General features: G+C 37.4%; 1 protein-coding gene across 2 annotated transcripts; it reads left to right on the forward strand.

Annotated features, from left to right (window-relative positions):
• Positions 1-215: 215 nt before the first annotated feature.
• Positions 216-19,308, forward strand: prpf39.1.S (pre-mRNA processing factor 39 S homeolog). Of its 2 annotated transcripts, none has more exons than XM_018232376.2 (14): positions 216-236; positions 2,767-3,098; positions 3,611-3,736; positions 4,368-4,486; positions 5,665-5,832; positions 8,774-8,927; positions 10,513-10,620; positions 11,269-11,433; positions 11,744-11,870; positions 12,540-12,808; positions 13,041-13,225; positions 15,490-15,561; positions 16,269-16,392; positions 18,652-19,308. In XM_018232376.2, the coding sequence occupies exons 2-14, from the start codon at positions 2,769-2,771 to the stop codon at positions 18,706-18,708; spliced, it is 2,004 nt and encodes a 667-aa protein (XP_018087865.1). In that variant the 5' UTR covers positions 216-236; positions 2,767-2,768; the 3' UTR covers positions 18,709-19,308. The 2 variants fall into 2 exon arrangements, with proteins under 2 accessions (XP_018087865.1, XP_018087864.1); XM_018232375.2 differs by lacking the exon at positions 216-236 and adding an exon at positions 561-718.
• Positions 19,309-21,763: the final 2,455 nt, after the last annotated feature.

Genomic DNA, 21,763 nt, shown 5'->3' on the forward strand with positions numbered 1-21,763 from the left:
CAAATAAAAACTACAGAAATGGGTTCAAAACCTGTCAAATTTTGTAAAATGAACATGGCTAGTAGGGGCGTGACCACACAAATGGGCGTGGCCATTCCTCTTCCTTTGCAAAATGCTGGGAGGGATGTTATAAACATCTGCTTTTCCCAATCTTCGCAAATATCCTCTCACAAAGCGAAACATTTTCAAGGAGGTGACGTTTGAACAAACTGCCCGTGAACGAGACACGACATCAGGTAAGACTGTACTAGATTGAAAGATCAGACAGCCAGTCCGTGTTGTTATTGGTGGAAGGGCCCTAGTCATAAATAAGGTGCTTTGAGGGTTTATGTTGCCCTGAATTAACATCTCACCCGCTACCAGACTTCGCATTCAACAAGTGCGGAGTACCCCTGTGGGCGCCTCTACCAAATACCAGCATGCAAATGGCATCTTGCCCCCAAATAAGAGGGGCAGCTGAAGCCTCCGGCCCGGACTGCCAGAAACACTACCCACGTACAGACGTCTAGAGGGCGCTTGCGTGCGTGCGTTCCATTGCGAGCCGCGCACGCAAATGATGACGTTATCGCGCTGCTCTTTGCGTGCGCGACTTCCACGGGGCGGTCGAGCGGACTAAGCGTGTGGTATTCTTTCCCTTTTAGCCTTCGTGGTGGCAAAATTAGGAGCTGTTATTTATAGTAAAGGTCCCCTTTCAGCGTCTTATGGGAGATACTGCTGGGTGAGTTGCGTTGGACATTTTCATTCAGCTCTTCGACGGCTGCAGAATTGAAACTCGTGTGGTAACTTCTTAAACGACGTGCGGAATGTAGTTATACCTGTGGGAGTGAAAGGGGGAAACAGAGGGAGAGGGTTACTCGGCTCAGTAACTGAGGTAGTAAAGCAGCTCACTAGGCCGCTGTTTAACTGCACGAGTGCAGGATGAGTAACTTGCTGTGAAGTAACTTCTTGAAACGGGAGGCTGTAGTTCTTATAGACGAGACCCGTGCCGTGGTTTATGCTGTAGTGGTGGCAGGCCCGGACTGGCAATCTGTGGGTGCTGCTATAAGGTCCCATAGAAAGTCAGTATTTAGTGGGGGCTGTGTTGGGCCACTGTGTGGGCTGATTGGGCCTCTGTGTACCTGAAATGCCAGGGCCTGAGTGGTGGATTCCTGATCCTATACTGGGTTGTCAGGTCTAATTTTTAAAGGGACAGGACTGACCGGCACTCATAGACGGATCCACAGTGGTACGGCAAACGATCTGTAGAAGGGACAGGCCCGAATGGCACTCAGACAGATCCACAGGACCAAAGAAAATCGTTTATAAAAAAAAAAATTATTTGTACAAAGTTTGAAAAAAAAAAATGTAAATTTGCATCTCCATCCGACCTACGCGTTTCGCACCCACTCAGGGCACTTAGACGTGGGCTAAGTGCGAAACGCGTAGGGGCGGATGGAGATGCAAATATACATTTGTTTTTTTAAACTTTGTACAAATTTTAAACAATTTTCTCTGGTCCTGTGGATCCGTCTTAAGTGCTGGTCAGCCCTGTCTCTGCTACAAATCATTTGCCGTACCACTCCCTAAAGCCAGAGCACCCCAGATCACATTTACTATTTACAGTTTATCCTGGAGCACTGTGTTTTTCCAAAGCATTGCAATCTAATTTGTAAAATCGGCTACAAAACCAGCCCAAAACTAGCCAAGAGTCACTTCAAAAGTAGCCCAAAGATAGCACAATATGTACAGTGGAAAAAAAGTCTAAAAACTGAATGAAGATATGTGAAAATAATGCCTTTTTTTTTTTTTCCTTCAAATTTTCACCGTTTTGCAAATGTTTCCTTGAAGTAAAATGGAACCTGGCAGCAGGGTAGTAACTACAGAGGGGGGGGGGGGCAGGCGTTACAGGGCCCTCATAAGAATCTTAATCGCCAGCGGGATGGCACTCAGAGAACTTAGTTTTCAGAAGATAGATATATATATCTATATATATATCTATATCTATCTATATATATCTATATCTATATATATAAATATAACCAAAGGAATGGTGCACTCCGTAGACAAAATTAATACCTGGGTGCCAGCATGGGAAATAAGCAGTGAAAAAGGATTGCGGCACTCACAGGGTTTTAGTGAAAAAACAAAAAATGTTTTATTATTAAGCCTCAACGTTTCGATCCCCCACAGGGATCTTCGTCAGGAGCAAAGACGAAGATCCCTGTGGGGGATCGAAACGTTGAGGCTTAATAATAAAACATTTTTTGTTTTTTCACTAAAACCCTGTGAGTGCCGCAATCCTTTTTCACTATCTATATATATATATATATCTATATATATATATATATATCTATATATATCTATATATATATCTCTATATATCTCTATATATCTATATATCTATATATATCTCTATATATATCTCTATATATATATATATATATATATATCAAAAGTGGTAGTAAGCCATCTTAAAAAGGATTTTATTTATATATATATATATATATCTATATATATCTATATATATATCTATATATCTATATATATATATATATATATATATATATCTATATCATGATCTCTGATTCCTGAAACACATATATTTAGTCCATAGAAATAACTTGGTCCAAAGAGTAACTTTTATTTTTGGCGACACTAGTTTATGTACTGAGTTGATAAGGTTTTCAAAGCACTGATATTGTTAAACAGAGTCGGTATCAAATATTTCTGACCAAAAGCAAATGTGTATTGCAATGTATGATCCTGTATTTATTTATTTGCCCTTAGAAATGACTGCATTGAGCAATACTCGGAAGACATCTATGCAAGCTTCAAAGCAGACCTCTCAAGAGGAAATAGATTTTACTAAAGATATTGTAGAAGTGCTTGAGATGGAGCAGTCTCCTGAACACTGTGCAACTGGATCACAGTCTCCAGCTGTAGAACCTCCTTTGCCAGCAGCAGAACCTCCTTTGCCAGCTGCAGAACCCCCTTTGCCAGCAACAGAACCACATACTCCACCTCTTCCTCCAGATTTTGAAAAGTATTGGAAATCTGTACAAGCTTATCCTGAAGACTTTAACACTTGGACATACTTGTTACAATATGTAGAACAAGAGGTAAGTAGATCTTTGTTAAATAAGTGTGTGCACTGAGGTGTTCTAAAGAGCATTTGCATTGCATTGCTTTAAAGCACATACATGTTCAAAATTTATATTGTTGACTCAAAGTTGCTCAGTTTTTTTTTTTTAACTGAACATTGCCGCTTTATTTCTCAAAATCTGAACATATAAGATAGCGGCCCACTCTTGAGTATGTAGGGTATCATGGCCATGCAGACACTTCTGGGGTTCTGGTAAATTTATAGCTAATTTTACATTTAGAGTAATCTGGAAGTTACAGTTCTTAACAATGCAAAAGAAGAGTGTACTATGCTGAAATTAAGTTAACGTCAGAGTGTAACGCCAAAATAGTGTTAACCTTTAGAAGACTTCTGTGTTATGATGTCTGGTAGAAGTGACATGCATATATGAGGATTTGTCAAGTGTATTGGAGGTCTGTAATTGCTAAAGATTGTGAATTTGCAAATAGCAATTAGATTTTCAGCAGGCTGTTTTTTTTTTCTTCTTAGAATCATCTGTTTGCTGTTCGGAAAGCCTTTGATGCGTTTCTTGCACATTATCCTTATTGTTATGGCTACTGGAAGAAATATGCAGACTTGGAAAAAAAGAACAATAACATATTGGAAGCTGATGAGGTAAGCTGGTATGGTTATGACTGGTGAAAATCAATATGGCCACCGTAAGGCCACTTCCCACCCCATGTAAGGTTAAAGGAGTAATATATTGGACATTTGTCACTTTCTGTGACATTTGTAGCTAATAATTTCCTTTCTTTGTTGACAGGTGCGTTAATCTTCCACAGTTTGTCAAGCTTTGCAGTGCAAGTTTCTGTTTTACACTGCAGCTTAACAAGTAGGGCAGGGTTTTAATGTTGCTTATTTTGATTTTTTTCCCCACCCAATGGCAGTATTATTTTGCTAGTCAATTTTTTTTCTACATGTTATTGATTGAATTTTTGGTCAGACGCCGTGAATGAGTTTCTAATGGGTCTGTGCCCTATGGTCTGTACCCCAAAGCCAGCACTCAGCTCCTGCTAAGAATACAGCTGCGCCTTGAAGATCAAGACACTCCGCAAGTGGAGCTCAGAACATATGCCATGTTCTATTCAACCTCCACCCCAATGGTAATGGCAGATTATTTAAATGCAATTCCAAATATATAGCATTTGTAAGGTTGACCGGATACAAGTGCTTAAGGTATCATTTTGGTTAAGATATTGTTCTCTTTGCTTTATTTTTTTTCTTCTTTTTTGACTTTCCTTTCTAGGTGTATAGAAGGGGCATTCAAGCTATCACATTAAGTGTTGATCTTTGGATGCATTATCTTAATTTCTTGAAAGAAACTTTAGATCCTGCAGACCCAGAGACAAGTCTTACATTAAGAGGGTGAGTTTATGAATGTTTATACAAACACAAGTCTGTATTTCAATTATCTCAGATTTCAAGGGATTGTAAAATCTATGGCACTGGTCCATCACTGCAGCACTCCAGTTACCACTCTGCTTTCTTTATTGTTTACCTAAGCAGACATACTCTCTATTTTTAATTTTGGTAGAATAATTCTGCTGATACAGTTGTGTTCACAAATTTAGGGAACCCTAGCCAAACTGCAAATGTTACTTTTTATTTGATAAATTCGCCCGATAAAAAACAAAATGTTGTATCTGTAAGTCTTTATGCTGGTCCACTTCATGTTTTGTAAAGTCTCCATTTGTAATTGACTTATTAGATCTTTATCAATCCAAGTCAAGTGAATTCTGTTCTAGCATTTTTGGGCGTTGTGATCACACTAAGCTGCCATGAACTGATGATCTGGGCAATATAAATAAAGTATAATAATAATACGTCTACAAAGCAGTGGAAAAGGCTGTAAAAATATTCAGTTCACTAATCTCAATGAAATTAGTATCCAATAAAGACTCCTTTTCTCAAAGTTTAGGGCAAAATCTCAGAAGAATTGTTGTTCCTTTACAGTAGAGGAGCCAAGAGAGATGTTTTTGGCATCTCCTATCACAATTGCTGTTTTTTAGCAACCTGGAGTCTCTGAGCAGAGCTTTTACATATGTCTTCAGATTGCTTTAGCCCAGTGAGCAATATTTTATCAGCCTGACTGGTTCAACAATTGGATCTGTTTGTTGAGCATAATCTGCATGAAGAAGTCAGGGTGTACAGCAGATCATAGATTACAGGATGTTAAAAGACCAGTAACATTTTTTTTTTTTTTTTTTTTTTTTTTAAATATTTCTTTGTAACAAAAAAAACCACCAAGACCGTTTTCACTTTTAATTCGCGAAGTTTTTATTAAGAAATTACACAAGCAAAAAATTGGTAAGTAATTTCTTAATAAAAGTTTTGCGAATTAAAAGAGAACTGTCTTTGTTTCTTTTTAACGAAAAAATAACACCATTTAATTTTTTTTTTATGTTACTGGTCCTTTAAGTGTTAAAATTACATTGTTTGCCCTGCACCTACTGAATAAAGAGGCTTCAGCTGTCTATTAAGTGAACAAAGCAGAAACAGTTTAGTCTTATTTTTAAAACGTCTGTCTTTATTTTGCCTTTTAGAACCTTTGAGCATGCAGTTGTTTCAGCAGGGCTAGACTTCAGATCTGACAAGCTATGGGAAATGTATATTAATTGGGAAACGGAACAGGTCAACTTGAGTGGTGTCACATCAATTTACAGCCGGCTTCTTGGGATTCCTACCCAATTCTACAGTCTTCATTTTCAGCGGTAAGTTAGAGAAAACCGAGAGGCACCCAGACAAAAACCTTTTGCTATAGTGAAGCTGCTTTAATAAGAGCAATAGTTTCATATTTTTTTTTTGCACAACATTTATTTTTTTTTATTTTTTTTAAGCAGCATTCAAATGTCAAAATTTGCAGTCTGGCTGTAAAGTAAATGCGCATGTCTGTCTGATATGTATGTGTGTGACATATTTTTCTAATAACCATAATAGAGGTTGGCAGAGATTTAAGATTCTTTACCATCCCACCTTTGGACAGGGCCCATGAAAATGCCGACTCCCATCTCCTTTTTAAAGGAAATGGTGATTAATAGGTTGTTCACCTTCCAAACACTTTTTTTTCAGTTCAGTTGTTTTACAGATTGTTCCCCAGAAATAAATACTTTCCATTAGTTAATTTTTACTTGTGTTCCCAATCTAAGTTTAAAGTTGAATATTCCGGTCTCTGGTGTTTGTCTGGCAGCTCCGAAATTCAGATACAGACTCTAAACTGTTATCATTTTGCAACATTTAGTTGATGCGTTTCTCAGCAGCATCGCTGTATTATTAGCAACTATTGTTTCAAATCTAACAGCTGCCTGTAATGAAACCCAGAGATTCTGTTCAGCAGAGAAATGTATCAATTAAGAACATTTTACAGGGCTGGCAACCCCCCCCCCTCTCCGAGCTGCTTCAGCAGGTGAAAAATTACTTTATACTTCAGAATCAGAAAACCGGTGACACACATAAAATAGAAAGCAATTGAAAAAAGTGGTTATTTCTGCTGATCTATCGGAAAACAACTACCGGTAGTTGTTTGAAGGTGAACAACCCCTTTAAATACAAGGGGGTCTACACTCAAACGATTAAGCATCTATATACATGTAATTACAAATTGTAAATTATTTTAGTTATGTGTAAATTGCAGCTAAAAGCAGTTACTTTTCCAAATGTATCCAATATCAATTATTTATTTGCCTTAATGATGGCTAATTTGGTAGACTAAATCTGATAGGTTATAGGTAAATTATTAGGCCTATACTGAGAGTCTGTAGATTCCAATACCATTTTAAGATGCCATAGACATTCACTATTTATTGGACTTGTAGGCGGCTGTTCAGCTGGAGGTCCTAAGCTTTTCCAAGTGCTCCATTTTTAAATATCACCGTAAACTCATATATAATCTGATCCCTGCTATTTGTTGTTGTGAATAATTATGTAGCACTGAGTTAGACAATTCTTTCTTTGTCTGTAGTTTTTTTTTTTATTTTCATATAGCACTCCATGCTTTCCAAGATGGCATCGTAAACTTGCAAATAAACATATTTGTTGTAGTGAATAATTCTGTAGCACTGAGTAAGACTATTCTTTGTCTGTAGTTGTCTGCTGGCGAATAAGTGGAGAATATATGAGGCTGGTGTGACAGCCATGTCCTTTGTTTCATGAGAAATAACCGCTAATGCCCCCACACTCACAAAGTCCATTTGCAGTTTTTATAGCTTCTTCTAACAAAAACAAAAAAAAATTTTAGGGAATGTTGGTTTGGGAACAGCATCAGAGCAAGAGGTGATAAAAGGAAACTAATAGTCCATTTTTAAAAGACCAGTAACATAAATTTTTTTTTAGACAGGTTTAACTTTAAATTCGCAAAGTCTTTATTAAGAAATAACTTACAGATTCTCCGCTTGCGATCCTCTTCAGAAACGGCGACAGGGCGACGTGTGGCGCTCTATTTCTCCTCCCTTCCTTCTATAGGAGCTAGCCGAGGGAGAAAAATTGTGTGCCGCACGATGGATCGTCGCCGTTTCTGAAGAGTAGCACAAGCGGAGAATCTGTAAATTATTTCTTAATAAAGACTTTGCGAATTATAAATGAATCCAAAAAGAAGTGATGCTGTTACCTCTAACCAAATGCAACAACGATTGTTAGTCGAGTTCCAAGCGATGCGCCTCCGCCGTGTGTGCTGCTGAAATATTCACAAAGTTTAAAGTTCACAAGGATCGACTCGAACGCAGATTAACTGCTCAAACTTCAATGTTTATTGTTTAACACAACATGTTTCGAGTCTCATGAGACTCGAAACATGTTGTGTTAAACAATAAACATTAAAGTTTGAGCAGTTAATCTGCATTTCAGTCAATCCTTGTGAACTTTAAACTTTGCGAATTATAAGTTAAGTGTCTAGGTGTTTTTAAAAAATATTTATGAACTGGCTCCTGTATGCTTTTTCTGAGTGTGCAGACTCTCTGCTATTGTTTCTTTGCTTGATCATATTCAAGATTTCTGACCTGGAAAGCTGGGAAGAAGTAGGAGTAGCAGGCAACATATAGCGTTCACTTATGCATTCTCCCTTTTGTATTTTTTATTTATTTATTTTTTTTGGAGGGAGGGAGCAATTTCCACTGACGTCTTTAAATGAGGACTTTAATGAAAATAATATTTAAAAAAACAAACCGCGTCAGGAATCTTATCAAAGGAATTAGAATTTTTGGAAAGGCTAGTTTCAGAAAATAGAAGAACCCTGTATATACATACATACCTACATACATACACACTACCCCACACACACTCCCCCCCCCCACACACACACACTCCCACTCTAAAAATGCAACTGTATCCCCTTCTTACCAAATGTCAGAACATTACCAGTACCATTTGGACATGATAAGTTTCAAGGCCTCTGCAAAGCCTCCAACACCTATATTATTATTGATGATCTTGCCAAGTATTTGAACTTGATACATTTGTGGTGTGAACTCTTCAGTATAGCTTTCCAAGTAGCTGTATGAGACTGGACCATTTACTAGTTTCCTTTTATGCATTTTTCACTATTCATTTGTAGATGAAATCCATGCCCTGTGAATAATAGGTTGTATAACCTTCTTTATATAACTTAATTTGTATGCTTGCTTAGTTTAAAACCTTATAATGGATTTATTGCCTTGCTAGGTTTAAAGAACATATTCAGGGACATTTGCCTAGAGAATTTTTAACATCTGAAAAGTTTATCGAACTTCGAAAGGAGCTTGCTTCTATGACTCTGCATGGTGGAACAAATGATGATATTCCTTCTGGGCTTGAGGAGATAAAAGACCCTGCAAAGGTGTGTTGTTTAGCATTTGTTTTTATGTTTAAAAAGGCACCACTGAAATATGAAATTCATTTTTATAAAATGTAGAGTGCATACATTTTTTCCCATCGTACAATACACAGAAGATCTGTCCTTGTCTCTCTCTGAGTTGACTAAGAAAGATCTTATTGCTTCCCAGTGTTCTCCCCAGGTCTCTTTTAGAGGGTGCATCGTCCACATTTTTTCCCCAGCCCCACTCTGGCCCCCTGTGCACTGTAGTAGGACTGATCTTTTGGAATCTGCTAGGACGGCTGCTTTCTGTAAAACGTTACTAAAGGAGAAAAACTGCCTTGGTAGCTTTCTACCGCCAATAGATTAGCCGCAACCATGCAAGCTATAACACTATATTTAGTCTGTAGAATGCTTTACCATACCCGAGTAACCAGCTCTAGACACTGTCTGTTTAGGATTGTTGCTGCCATATTATCTTGCTGTGACATCACTTCCTGCCTGAGTCTCTCCCTGCTCGCTCATAGCTCTGAGCTCAGTTTACAGCAGGGAGGGAAGGGAGAGAGGAGCAAACTGAGCATGCTCAAACCCAAGCCCTGGAGGTTTAAGCTGAAAACAGGAAGTCTGATACAGAAGCCGACAATAGAAGGAAAGAAATGTGGTGTTTCTTTTGACAGAACTCTGAGCAGCACTACTTTGAGTGTTTACTGGTGTATTCATAGACCTATCTGATAAGGTTTACTTAGCTTTAACCTGTCCTTCTCCTTTAAAGGAGAACTAAACCCCCTGCGATGTTAAGTCCCGACTGCCCCCCCCCCTCTTTTGGGCTGCCTTCCCCCTGCACAATCTTACCCCAGAATTCTGTCCCCTCTTGAAATAGAGACCACACATGCAGAGTGAGCGCAGTGGAGCTCACAGGCGCCATTTTCTTCTCTTCGGTAATCTTAGTATCTTCTTCCTCCCCTTCGGCAATTTTCGTCTCTTTCGGTGCATGCGCAGTTGTCGCGACCCGGAAGATTGCTCCAACTGCGCATGTGCCATTACGCTGCTCATTACATGAAGATTACCGAAGAGAAGAAGATGGCGTCCATGAGCTTCCCTACGCTCATTTTGCATGTGCGGTCACTTTCATAAGGGGACCGAATTCTAGGGTAAGCCAACGGAGGGGGGGCCAGTGGGGACATCGCAGGTAGTTTAGTTCTCCTTTAAAGTGGGGAGGCATGTAATTCTTCCTCTCTCCACACATACCTACTGCTTTTGAAAGAATACTGCATTTCTGTGTACAGATACTGGATTGCAAAGCCTCTTTTACAAATGCAGGGCAGGCTTCCACCTGGTCAGTAACCCAGTGCAATTAATAACATTTTGTACTTTCATAGATTTTACTTGCAGTTGGCTGAACATAACTCATGTATTGGTTATCATAGTTTACTATCCAGTGCACATTTGCCAAGGAGCTCTGAAGTTTTCCCCTTGGGGAATAATGTGGCGGCCCAGCCATATACTTTTGAGTACAAAGACCATTATTCTTCTAAATATCTAAATGCCTACACAATTTAAAACCAGTTAATAATGAAAACTTGTGTAATAATCAAATATTTTATTTTAGCGTACTACAGAAGTTGAAAACATGCGTCATCGTATAATTGAAGTTCATCAGGAGATTTTTAATCTCAATGAGCATGAAGTCAGCAAGAGGTGGAACTTTGAAGAAGCAGTATGTTTCATTTTTATTTGTTGCATGGAATATATCACTGAGTTATCATAATGTTTAGGCTAATGTCACACTGCTAGAGAAAACACTGATGTTCCCCTCAATGAATGCTCATGAATGTCACTTTGCACAGTGGGCAGATTTTAGTCAGAAAACGTACTCGTGTGGCATCCACATGACCAGGGGCAGCTGGGAAATTGACAAAATGTCTAGCCCCATGTCAGATTTCAAAATTGAATATAAAAAAATCTATTTGCACTTTTGAGAAATGGATTTCAGTGCAAAATTCTGCTGGAGCAGCACTATTAACTGATTCATTTTGAAAAATTTTTTTTTTCCCATGACAGTATCCCTTTAAGTTCTGAAGACTCCCATTGTATACTATAGAGCTTATCTGTTATCTGCTTGGTATCCTGTGCCTTTTCAGCTTTGAATGTCTGTCCCCACAGCAGCTTGTTTTATAAATGATTGTAGAGTTTCTGAAGCAATTACACCAGTTGTACCAGTGCAGTACAATAGTACATTATGTTTTCATGACTTTAAAACACTTTAATTTTTTTTGATGTTAGTGATATTTGCCTGGATCTTGTTTTTTTCCACCTTAATACCAGATCTGTAATCTGATCATGCTTTCTCCCTTTTCCTTTGAAGATAAAACGACCTTACTTTCATGTTAAGCCTTTGGAGAAAGCACAGCTTAATAATTGGAAAGAATATTTGGACTTTGAGCTAGAGAATGGGTCAAATGAACGCATTGTTATTCTTTTCGAAAGATGCGTCATTGCTTGTGCCTGCTATGAGGAGTTTTGGATCAAGGTACAGCATCATTCCCCCAACATATTACATTTGATATATTTGATCTCCTACCTAACCCATCTGTACACTTGTTAAATTGTGTTCATCTATAACTATATCTATTGCATTAGGGGATGGTCTGCTTGCAACCAGATTTGACTGCTGCATAAGCCAACGGCGTTGCCTCTCTTCGCCCTTCCTTACAGAATCTAGTCTAGTGGTTCAATAAAGGTGCTGATTGGGTTTAAAAAAAAAAATAGAATTTTATTCTTCTCTTGCACATTCCTTACATTGACAGAGACAATAATGCATTTTATTCTTTTGTGTTTAGTATGCCAAGTATATGGAGAATCACAGTGTGGAGGGGGTGAGACATGTTTACAGTAGAGCATGTCAAGTGCATCTGGCGAAGAAACCTATGGTTCATTTATTATGGGCTGCATTTGAAGAGCAACAGGGTAAGAGGCCACTAATAGTGAAACAGAACATTGACTTTGTTAATTTTTATTTGAACCAAACTCCATCCTCAGTTACCTAACGTTACACCTAGTTTCTTAACCAGACATTTATCATCACTAACCTCCACTGCAACTGTTCATGTTTACCACAGGTCCCTTGGTAAGAAAGATAATTCTCCTTTCAGCAACCAGATTGCAATGCAGATGTGTTGGATCTGCCTATGTGATTATTAAGTGTATAAAGAATTTGATTGATAGGAAACATTCAAAACAAGAAATTGCACAAGCACTCGCATATCCCAAAATAATTTCCTTAGATAACAAAAGTAAGACACAAAAGAAGTTGGAAAGAGTGAACTTTTATAAAATTCCATCATAAATGCTAGGTTTCTCCTCTACACTTAGCCTTGTATTAGGACAGATGTTATACAACCTATAGGCAGCAATATATTTATCACTATTCTTTATATAGTGCCGAAATATTTTGCAGCTCTTTACAGATTATACATGATTCACATCAGTCCCTATTGCAATCACACATCCTATGGTCAATCAATGAGGAACTTTGCTTTTGACATGTTATTACTTGCTCTTATCCCTTTCCAACTTTACTTTAAAGGTCAAGTTTTTGGCAACTGGTAGTTATTTTAATGTTCTTTGGTTTCATAGGTAACCTAGAGGAAGCGAGACAGATACTAAAAAATATAGAAACAGCTGTAGAGGGTCTGGCTATGGTTCGGTTGCGAAGGGTAAACTTAGAGAGAAGACATGAAAATGTAAAAGAAGCAGAAAAATTATTGGAAGAAGCCATGAACAAAGCAAAAACTAGCAGTGACTCGTCTTTCTATGCAATTAAGCTTGCCAGGCACCTTTTCAAAGTGCAAGCTAATGTTGTGAAAGCAAGGAAAGTGTTGTCTGATGCCATAAAGAAAGACAAGGTAGGTGTTCTTTATGGTTTTATATCAATGGGTCCTGTTTGACACCTTATTTGACCACATTATAAGCATTTACATTTGTTTTTACTGTACACCACAGCTAGCGGTGATGAACCAAGTGTGTCTGTATCTAATCTTTGTGTTACTGCATGTAGACAACAGTCCTTAACCAATGTTGCGGTTGATTTTTGGAAATGTTGTTCTTATCTGGTCTTCTTGTTCATTTTGATTTCAGGAAAATACAAAGTTGTACCTCAATTTACTGGAACTAGAATATAATTGTGATTTCAAGCAGAATGAAGAGAACATTTTAGCGGCTTTTGACAAAGCAATAAAAAGTCCAATGTCTATAGCAATGAGAGTTACATTTTCGCAAAGAAAAGTTGAATTCTTAGAAGATTTTGGTTCTAATGTTAACAAGTAAGTTGAATTGTTTTGTTCTTCAAACATAGTTGTGCACTTAAAGGAGAAGGAAAGCTACAGAGGCATTTTATTACCAATAGATTAGCTGCAATAGTGCAAGCTAGAATGCTATATTTATTCTGTAGAATGTTTTACCATACCTGAGTAAAAAGCTCTAAAAACTCTGTTTGTTTAGGATAGGAGCTGCAGTATTAATGTGGTGTGACATCACTTCCTGCCTGAGTCTCTCCCTGCTCTGGGCTCAGATTACAGTAGAGAAGGGAGGGGGGCGGGGGAAGAGGAGCAAACTGAGCATGCTCTTGCCCAGGGCAATGAGGTTTATTCTGAAGGCAGGAAGTCTGACACAGAAGCCCATGTGTACACAATAGAAGGAAAGAAATGCAGTGTTTCTTTTGACAGGGGACTCAGAGCAGCACTACTTTGGGGGTTTACTGGTATATTTAGATGGACCTTTCTGATAAGGCTTACTTAGTTTTAACCTTTCCTTCTCCTTTAAGCTATTTCTTTTGCAAGTCCCTAAAGATGGATGTGTCCCATGATTTCATACTTTAAAGGACCAGTAAAGGTTTTCTATGTATTTTAATGTGATGTACTTTTAGCCAGTGCAGGTGGAAGATATTTGCTTCAGAAGCTTTCCCACAAATTATAAAAATAAGCTTACATGTAGGCAGCCATTTTTATTGAAAATAACAGATATGCTGTATATCTGCAAGGGCCCCCCCATGTGTCTTCAACAAGTGTCGGGGGCCAATTCAGCCTTAGTTGTTAACACTATGGAATTTAAACCATAAAAGGAAAACTATACCCCTAAAATCAACACTTAAGCAACAGTTTACATCATATTAAGTGGCGTATTAAAGAATCTTACCAATCTGGAATATATATTTAAATGTTGCCCTTTTACATCTCTTGCCTTGAGCCACCATTTCGTGATGGTCTGTGTGCTGTCTCAGAGATCACCTGACCAGAAATACTACAACTCTAACTGTAACAGGAAGCAGTGTTGAAGCAAAAGACACAACTGTCTGTTAATTGGCTCATGTGACCTAAGACGTATGGTTTGTTGGTATGTTTGTGTGCACAGTGAATCATATGATCCCAGGGGGCGGCCCTTATTTTTTAAAATGGCAATTTTCTAATTATGATTACCTAATGGCACATACCGGTACTACTAAAAAAGTATATTATTTTGAAAATGGTTTATTTACACGAAGCAGGGTTTTACTTATGAGCTGTTTTATGCAATATCTTTATCTTTTTATAGAGACCTACATTGTTTGGGGGGTATAGTTTTCCTTTAACATTAGTTACCCTCAGGATAAAAAGGTGAATATCTTAAGAATTGCATACCGTCCCTAATGAAATGATTGAGATACTTTACCTGACCTGCACACAGTATTGCAGACATCTGCCTCTCCAACATCTTTCTCAGCCCTAAGATATTAATATGAAGTTGGTCTTTTTATGTAGCTGTAAAAGCCTTTCCTCTTTGAAGAAGAGTTACCTTTAGGTAATGGAATATTAATGGTAGATTTTTCTTCCATCCAGCAACATGAGCCTTCGTGAAGTTGGGTAATCGTGCTTGATGCTGCAGGTGTTCATTTGAGTCAGCCCATTTTTAACTTCAATCTCTGTAAACCAGTTATGTAATACCTTATAGTAGAGTTATGTTTAAACAAGAAAAGGCCTTTGTCAAACTGGTTCCCTAAAGTAGCAAGCAATGAATTGTAATATTTAAATTTGCTTACACCGACACTGCCCCAAACCATTATTTCTCCTCCACAATACTTTATAGTAACATTAAGCATTCATATATTCAGGAATGTTACCAGACACGTCTTTCTATCTATCTGAAGTCTACTGGATTTTTTTGGGTATGTTATGTTTTAAAATGTTACCTGAAAACTAAGTTGGTTTTCCGCTAACATTTTGATCAGTTTTCAGGATGCTCCACCTATAATTAAAAAAAAAAAAAAAAAATGGAAATGAAGGGATGAGCCACTCCATCAAGATGCAAGGTACCTCAACACAAGTCCATAGGGTTTTTAAATTTTTAGGCATGTTTTTTTAGGCACACAAAATAAAGCACCATCACATTTTCCTATATGTGGTGAGCACTTTTTTTTTTTTTGTGTGAAATGATTCTCCTGAGCTATAGCTGAAAGTCCAGGAATTTTGTTTAAAAAAATGCCTCCTAATATCTGTCAAAATATATTTCACTTGTGCCACAATCTGTTAACTGTAAGCTTGATACATCCCAGGTTGTTGGATACATACAATGAGCATCAGAAGCTTCTAAAAGATCAAGATTTGAAGAGGAAAGCTGAAAACGGGTAAAAAAATTTTTTTGAAAAGTAATGTTATTGGTTTCTGCTTCAACTTAAAAATCTTAACTTTTTCATTGTCTACTTAAAAGGGCCAGTACACCCCCTTTTTTTTTCAACATGAGATCAATGAAGAAAGAAATATGGAATTTAAATTCCATATTCCAAATTAAGCTGAAAATATACTGCTAAGTTTACTTGTGTTGAACAGAGGTTTGTGTACATTTCCCAATTAAAGGGGTGGATCACCTTTAAGTTATTGTTTATAGAAATGGCAATTCTAATCAACTTTTCAGTTAGTCTTTATTTCCTAGTTTTTTAACTGTTGACTTTTCCCAGCTTTGAAATGAGGGGGTCATTGACCCCATCTAAAAAACAAATGCTCTGTAATGCAACAAATGTATTGTTATTGCTACTTTTTATTGCCTCTCCTATTCATATTCCATATCTCTTATTTATATCAATGCATGGTTGCTAGGGTAATTTTGACCATAGCAGCCAGCTGAAATTACAAACTAGAGAGCTGCTGAATAAAAAGCTAAATAACTCAAAAACCACAAACTAATAAAACCAAATGCAAATTGTCTCAGAGTGTCACTCTACATCATAATAACATTTAGTTTAAAGGTGAATGATCCCTTTAACTTAATTATTCTCCAGCTGTACTTTTAAATGATATGGATTTTATTAGTGATAGGATAATGTGTGAATTTTAGGTTGGAGCAGCCAGAAACAAAGCGACTGCATGCAGAAGAAATGGGTACAGTCGCTTCAGTTCCAGTTACCACTGCAAACATGGATACAACTCCGTCAGGATATAACTATGGGAGCTGGTATCAGGTATGAGAACCTAAAAATTGTGTAGATTGCTGCTTTTTTAGATTTGTTACAAAAAATCGATTTGCCTCCCTATCAAACAGTTGGCAAATTGTTTGACTGGGAAGCAGGCAGGAAACTAATATCCGTCAAGAAAGAAACTTCCTCTCCTAGATCCCTCCTGCTTTACTCGACCAATTCAGGTGTTTTTGTTTTAATTTATTTATTGCCCTGCATTACTTTGGTGAGGACTTTATATAAAAAAAAAAAAAAAAAAAGAGTAAAAAATTATTCATGACTGTAGTTGTTGGCCCTCTTGGAAGGTTGTTCCTCTGTAGTGTCACCCTCCACTGCAATGTTGTTTCTTTTCTATTCTGGTTATTGGGGTTTAATCTTGCCATTTTATTTTAAAAACTGGATTGGTGGGGCTAAGCCAAAAGAATATAGAGCAGTCCAGAGGAGGAGTAATTTTTCTTTATCAGTTTTCTCCCTCCTGTTGGTAGAAGCTGAACTCGCAAAAGATGACCTGTTGAAATACAAGATTGCACAACTTTGAACACATTGGTCACCACTTTCATAAGCTTGCTTAATCCCTAGGCGAGTGCAGTAAATTAAGTGTATATATAATACAGGTATAGGATCTGTTATCCACAAACCTGTTAACCAGAAAGCTCACAATTACAGAAAGGCTGTCTCCCATAGACTCCATTTTATCCAAATAATCCAAATATTTAAAAATTATTTCCCTTTTCTCTGTAATAATAAAACAGCAGCTTGTACTTGATCCAAACGAAGATATTAACCTTTATTGGAAGCAAAACCAGCCTGTTGGGTTTACTTAATGTTTACATGATTTTCTGGTAGACTTGAGGTATGAAGATCCAAATTACGGAAAGATTCATTATCTGGAAAACCCCAGGTTCCTAGCATTCTGGATAACAGGTCCCATGCCTGTATTGCATTTTTAAGCCATATTTGTTTCTTACATGAGAACTAAACCCTAAGGACAATGAGTTGATGTTCTGCAGTGGTCCAATCAAAGTTCAGGTTGCAAATGTGTATTTCGTGCAAAAATCTTTGTTGTAATTGCAGTCAATTAAGCACCATCCAGTGATTATAACTTTACTTTAAGTAGAGTATATCAATTGTACAAATGCCAATTAAATCCATTGTAATTCCAGGCTGTAAAATAGGGGGCGTGGGGATGGTATTAAAGGGATACTGTCATGGGAAAAAATTTTTTTTTCAAAATGAATCGGTTAATAGTGCTGCTCCAGCAGAATTCTGCACTGAAATCCATTTCTCAAAAGAGCAAACAGATTTTTTTATATTCAATTTTGAAATCTGACATGGGGCTAGACATATTGTCAATTTCCCAGCTGCCCCAAGTCATGTGACTTGTGCTCTGATAAACTTCAATCACTCTTTACTGCTGTACTGCAAGTTGGAGTGATATCACCCCTTCCTTTCCCCCCCAGCAGCCAAACAAAAGAACAATGGGAAGGTAACCAGATAACAGCTCCCTAACACAAAATAACAGCTGCCTGGTAGATCTAAGAACAGCACTAAATAGTAAAAACCCATGTCTCACTGAGACACATTCAGTTACATTGAGAAGGAAAAACAGCAGCCTGTCAGAAAGCATTTCTCTCCTAAAGTGCAGGCACAAGTCACATGACCAGGGGCAGCTGGGAAATTGACAAAATGTCTAGCCCCATGTCAGATTTCAAAATTGAATATAAAAAAATCAGTTTGCTCTTTTGAGAAATGGATTTCAGTGTAGAATTCTGCTGGAGCAGCACTATTAACTGATTCATTTTGAAAAATGTTTTTTTTCCCATGACATTATCCCTTTAAGAAATAATGTAAAATGGAAGAGGCATAATTTAAGCAATACAGGTATGGGATCTGTTATCTGGAATTCTATTACCCGGAAAGCTCCAAATTACTGGAAGTCCATCTCCCATAAACTCAATTTTAATCAAATTCATTTTTTTAAAAAAAAAAAAAAATTTCCTTTTTCTCTGTAATAATGTGATCCCAATTAAGATATAATGAATCTGTTTTTGAGGCAAAACAATCCTATTGGGTTTAATTAATATTAAAATGTTGTTAGTAGACTTAAGGTATTGCGATCCATATCCTGAAAGATTCCTTATCCAGAAAACCCCAGGTCCTGAGCATTCTGGATAACAGGTCCCAAACCTGTACAGCACATTGTATGGACATTTATAATTTATTTTCCTGTAAAAAAATGTTTACTGTTTTTAATTTTCTTTATAGTACAACTATCCAGCCAACTGGAATTTTGGACAGTACTACAATACTCCATCAACCTGAAGACCTAACCAGCATTGATACTCTATGAAACATCGAGTATTTTTTCAAAGTTGTAAAATGTCCATTTGTTTATTTCTTCCAAATTGGGAGAACCTGAGCACTGGGTATCACTGCAGATATACACTTAGTGAGCACAGTAAACATTGTTTTCATGTTTCAAACTTTTTCCTGGAATCCATGGAATATATAAATGTATTTTTGCCAATTTATTTTTGTGTTGTGGCTAAAATGTCTGCCTATGGGAACATTATTACTCGGCATCTGTTCAAAAAAACTTTTTTTTTTTTTCTAATATTTTGAGTGATTTTTCATAGAGATTTGGATAAACAACCTGAAGATCTGCCCGATAAGTTCTAGTGTGTGATTAGTTCACATTAGTCTAGTACTGAGGGGAAGTGCACATTTATATCAAAAAGGTATTCGACTTTACTTTTAGTAGATATGTTAGAATAGACAAAATAACTTCACAAGTAAAATCAGTATTTGAGATTTTTGTGATTTTTAGAATGGAAGTTGCTAGCATTCATCTCTGTGTAGTGTTTTCTCATTCTCATCAACAGTTACTGTATTTGGTTTATTAATAAAGAATTGCCCAATGTACATATCATCCATTTTTTTTTCTTCCAGAAATATTGCGCCATAACCAACCCTGTATTTAAACCTTAATCAAGCGTTAACTGCATTAACGGCACTCCCTAATTATGAGTCTTGCTCCCAGAAAGAACAGTAGCATATTTCTCTGAGATGGTAGATGAGTATTTTTGTATAAGAGGAAGATCATTTTAGCCAAGGCTTTCTGAACTAAGGTAAGCCTCACCCTATGATTAAAAGGGGTTACAACATTCTACTGTGTAGGCCATCTGTGAATGATGAAGGCACCAATTTGTTCAACTGTCAATTTCATAAAGCTAATTGAGGAATAAAGTTAAAGGGATCCTGTCATCGGAAAACATGTTTTTTTTTTTTTTTTTAAAAACGCATCAGTTAATAGTGCTGCTCCAGCAGAAATATACTGCACTGAAATCCATTTCTCAAAAGAGCAAACAGATTTTTTATATTCAATTTTGAAATCTGACATGGGGCTAGACATTTTGTCCATCTCCCAGCTGCCCCTGGTCATGTGACTTGTGCCTGCACTTTAGGAGAGAAATGCTTTCTGGCAGGCTGCTGTTTTTCCTTCTCAATGTAACTGAATGTGTCTCAGTGGGACATGGGTTTTTACTATTGAATGTTGTTCTTAGATCTACCAGGCAGCTGTTATCTTGTGTTAGGGAGCTGTTATCTGGTTACCTTCCCATTGTTCTTTTGTTTGGCTGCTGGGGGGGGGAGGGGGGGTGATATCACTCCAACTTGCAGTACAGCAGTAAAGAGTGATTGAAGTTTATCAGAACACAAGTCACATGACTTGGGGCAGCTGGGAAATTGACAGTATGTCTAGCCCCATGTCAGATTTCAAAATTGAATATAAAAAAATCTGTTTGCTCTTTTGAGAAATGGATTTCAGTGTAGTCAGTGTGACAGTATCCCTTTAATCATGATGTAGGGTAGCATGTGTAGAAATAAAGGGTTATGGTCCTTTCTAAGAACTCCCAAGTTTTGAGGGGGGTCAGTTTTTAAAGAGTAACAACTTGGTATCATGTCTAAGCAACTTTAGTCTTCATTATTCTTACCGTATTTTCTTTTTTAAATTATTAGCCTTGATCTTCTCTTTCAATTCTGCAACTAACACTGGCAACATAGCAATAAAATGACTGAGGCTTCATTTTTTTTTTCTGTATTACTTGTTCTACTATTCATGAGGAAATTCTGATCTCCAAAATGCTGCGTGGTTGCTATGGTGATTAGCTTCTTTCAACCAGAATAAAGTTTAAATTCCCATCCCAAGAACTGCAAAACAAAAAATGTTCAAAAACAAAAGGGTTTGAGGGGGTTGTGTTGTTTTTCATGTTCTTGTTCTATATTTACTATTGTGATTGTGTAATGGTGCTTATGGAATTTATTGTTCTGTATTGTATGATGTTCTGTCTCTGATACCCTCTCACTACACTGGAGACTTTACTACCTAGAAACATGACTCTCTTTTATATGTAAAATATAGCAATTATTTCCTACAATAGTAGGGTCACAACTGTAAATTAAAGAGTGCTCACCCCTTTATGTAATGGGAGACTTTAATACTACACTTTTCATGGCAAATTTTCCTGCAGCGAATTTCAGTTTTGCTAAATATTCGCTCATGGTGATTTTCTGAATTTTGGGGCAAATCCATGGCTGCCGAATAAATTTGCTTATCACTACTGACAGTGACCTTTGGACACAATTTCAACAAACAGGTGTGCATCCGAATTTTTTGCTATTTCTCCACTGACCCCTATGCAAGGTAAGGGTCTTCCGGGTAAGCACCCTGCACTTACAAGTTTTTATTTTGGGATTGGGTTGAGCTCTCCACTTTTGTGTAAATGACGCATCCGTTTGCCTGAGAATCTGCTATAGTTTGCATCAGAGAGTTTTATGAAAGGAGAAGAATGTACGGGTGCTCATGGCAGATAATCTGTGCAACACCCACCATATATCCATGTGTAAAACAAAACTAGACACACTTGAATCTGAAGAAGAAATCCAAGACATTGTGAACCAGGTGTTGGATGAAATTGGAATGGAAATCTCAGGAAAGGTATGAGTTGATTTGGCCCTACTGTTGTGTATTTTTATAAATTCAAGGCCCATACATTCCAAATGTGTGTATTTTTGGGTTCTCCTTGATTCTTACAGATGGCAAAAGCCCCATCCACAGCCAAAGGTCCACCATCCGCTTCCAAATCCAAATCATCTTGGATGAAGAGACTGAGAGACAGCTGAAAGCACTGGATGTAGATTAACGTCCTATTATCAGGACTTTCCCTTTGCTTCCCATTATGCCAAGGCTACCTACGGAATTGGACAGTATCTGCTTTCAAAGAATAGGATTGATCGAAGCATTGCAGTTTCTGTTCACTAATGGACTCCTCATTAAGGGGCAGATTGATCAAGGGTTGAAGTTTGTAAAAACTCTCAT

The sequence above is a fragment of the Xenopus laevis genome, chromosome 8S, assembly GCF_017654675.1.
Source record: "Xenopus laevis strain J_2021 chromosome 8S, Xenopus_laevis_v10.1, whole genome shotgun sequence".
Classification (NCBI taxonomy): Eukaryota; Metazoa; Chordata; class Amphibia; order Anura; family Pipidae; genus Xenopus; species Xenopus laevis.

Bases quoted from the DNA above. Each gene is read 5' to 3' on its own strand.
- prpf39.1.S (XM_018232376.2), top strand. From the start codon at position 2,769: ATGACTGCATTGAGCAATACTCGGAAGACATCTATGCAAGCTTCAAAG. The intron at 3,099-3,610 runs GTAAGTAGATCT...TTTTCTTCTTAG, and splicing joins TACAATATGTAGAACAAGAG to AATCATCTGTTTGCTGTTCG. The intron at 8,928-10,512 runs GTGTGTTGTTTA...ATTTTATTTTAG, and splicing joins AGATAAAAGACCCTGCAAAG to CGTACTACAGAAGTTGAAAA.